The sequence below is a fragment of the Mytilus edulis genome, chromosome 9, assembly GCF_963676685.1.
Source record: "Mytilus edulis chromosome 9, xbMytEdul2.2, whole genome shotgun sequence".
Taxonomy (NCBI): Eukaryota; Metazoa; Mollusca; class Bivalvia; order Mytilida; family Mytilidae; genus Mytilus; species Mytilus edulis.
Window position 1 is genome coordinate 4790784 of NC_092352.1, and position 2535 is coordinate 4793318.

A 2535-nucleotide genomic window follows, 5' to 3' on the forward strand; every position below is an offset into this window, starting at 1 on the left:
CGTTCATAACTGTTCAGGGCAGAGGAAAACGACGTCAGAAAAGATACTTATGTCTATTTACATGTTTAGCGTCACGCGCAGTGCATTTGGAAGTAGCTTTTGGATTAGATACGGACTCATTTCTTAACGCATTTTATCGGATGGTGAACAGGCGAGGTCTTCCGAAAGGGCGATTTCAGACAATGGAACTAATTTTGTTGGAGCAAATAGAGAACTGAAAGAACTTGTTGCGCTTTTAGACAAGGATAAAATACATAATTCAATTAGTAACCAAGGGATTAAGTGGCATTTCAACCCACCGTTAGCTGCTCATTTTGGTGGTATTCACGAGACAATGATACAATCGGCAAAAAGGGCTATTTATGCAATATTAGGAAATGCAGACATTAATGATGAGGAACTTTTAACAGCATTTACCGGAGCTGAAGCACTGATAAATTCGAGACCGCTTACGTACCAATCTGCCGATCCGAAAGATGATACACCTTTAACACCGAATCACTTCTTGCACGGACAATTAGGTGGTCATTTCGCTCCAGAAACCGTTGATAATACTGATTTTAACCCGAGAAAACGATGGAGAAGAATACAGGAATTAATTAGACATTTTTGGAAACTTTGGATTAGAGAATGGTTGCCGGGACTTAACAAACGTGACAAGTGGACTAAAACAAAAAGGAACATGAAAACCGATGATATTGTGCTTGTGATGAATCCGAACGCTCCGAGAGGACATTGGCCGCTTGGCAGAATAATCGAAGTTTTCCCTGGCAAAGATGGACATGTTCGCGTTGCAAAAGTTTCACTTGGACAAACTGTATTGATAAGACCAATAACAAAACTGTGCCCGTTAGAGATCGAAACCTCCGAAAATGACAGTGATAAATAATTGAAGTACAAATATGGACATATATTTCATTTCAATTTAGACAGTTAAATATTTTGAAATAGTTTTAGATTTGACAATTTGAACTTAGATCAAAGACAGTTTTATATCGTTTAATTATTGTTTGTTTGATTGGCTTAGAGCAATCAGGAGGGGGAGAATGAATTGAAGACAATAGCTTTTTAGTTTTTATTAGTATGATTGTTTATAGTTAGGATTTTTTAATAGAGTAGAAATCGGTTTTTATTGATTGCACTTATAATTTTGCAAGTTTATTTTTATCGTTAATTTTCAATATAATTATGTTGAAATAGAGCTACATTTTCGTCTACTAAGATTGGTTAAAGATAACAGTATTTTCCAAAGAATTTATTACTGTGTAGAAAGTTAATGGTTAATCTTAACGGTATTCCTAAATTTTATGACACCTTCAGTAGGTCAGTCTAGTCATTTAGAGTTCAAGTAAAAATCGTCTGCACGTGCAGCTGTGGCTATTTAATTTAATTACTTTGTTTTGACCATCTCTGGGAATCAGTTTAAATTAGTGTGAAATTTGATGTCTAATGTTCAGACGTAAACAGATCGTCTTTATCATGCAATAAGTTAACATCGAAAACAATGTTGTGAAATTGTATTACCAAAATGATTGTATATATTGTAAATATTGGATTAAAACGTAGTTATTAGCAAACATTCGTTAGTTATATGACATGGATATAATTATGAAATTGGTATAATATTATCGTCGAACTCCCAAATCCAAAATCGTCGAACTTTATATGAAACAATTTATTCCACTGCACATTTCAAATCGTCTCCGCAACAATAAGTTTAAGGCATATAATGCTCATTTAAAAAAAAACATGCATATTTCGATGAGGGAAATTTCGGGAAACTGATGTCATTGTTTTAGAAATTAAAATATGTCATGCTATTCTGAAATATGGTACCAAATATATTCAGAAATATGAAATGGGCAAAATTAGGAGCTCCTTCAATTTAAACAATTTTAGGTCATCCTTTGATAGAATCATGTCAATGTTGTTACCAATTTAAAACAGGCATTTAGTTGTAAACAAATATTTGTAAATACCAAAAAACTGTTCCAATTTGTTGTTTAGGTTCAAATTACTACTTACTGACATTATTTTTTTTATAGAAATGCATTCTAATTGAACATAAATTTCAGAATACATTGTTGTAAAACACATAACTGTCCTAATTTGGGCTGTTGTTAATATAAAATTATACACTAAAACTGAATCTATGTAAAATGTGTAAGACTGAATGATTAGATCGATACTGCCTAAGATTATTGCATTTTCATATAGTAACACCACCCTTCAGTAACTACAATGACACAAAAGTATCACCATTGACAACAAAGTTCTAATTTTTCTTTTAATAAATACTGAACACAAAACAAAGAACACTAAGCAAAAGAAAAAGTTTTCGGCTAAAAAATCTCAAACTATGTAACATAACAATAATAAGTAAACATGTCAATAGTGTTACTAAATAGTGTCATTGGTGTTTACAGCATACACAAGTTTGTGACAACTTGGTATAAGTAATACATTACAGGGTTAAACATTGTTAGATAAGTATTATATTTCATAAAATATATGATGTTTCTGTTGTTAAACATG

The 2535-nt window shown here is 32.1% G+C and overlaps 1 protein-coding gene across 1 annotated transcript; it reads left to right on the forward strand.

The window, feature by feature from the left end:
• Window positions 1–334: 334 nt before the first annotated feature.
• LOC139489403 (uncharacterized) lies at window positions 335–889 on the forward strand. The gene has a single exon (XM_071275720.1). The coding sequence runs from the start codon at window positions 335–337 to the stop codon at window positions 887–889; it is 555 nt and encodes a 184-aa protein (XP_071131821.1).
• Window positions 890–2535: the final 1646 nt, after the last annotated feature.

Excerpts from the sequence above, each read along its gene's own strand:
- LOC139489403 (XM_071275720.1), top strand. The coding sequence starts at position 335 with ATGATACAATCGGCAAAAAGGGCTATTTATGCAATATTAGGAAATGCA.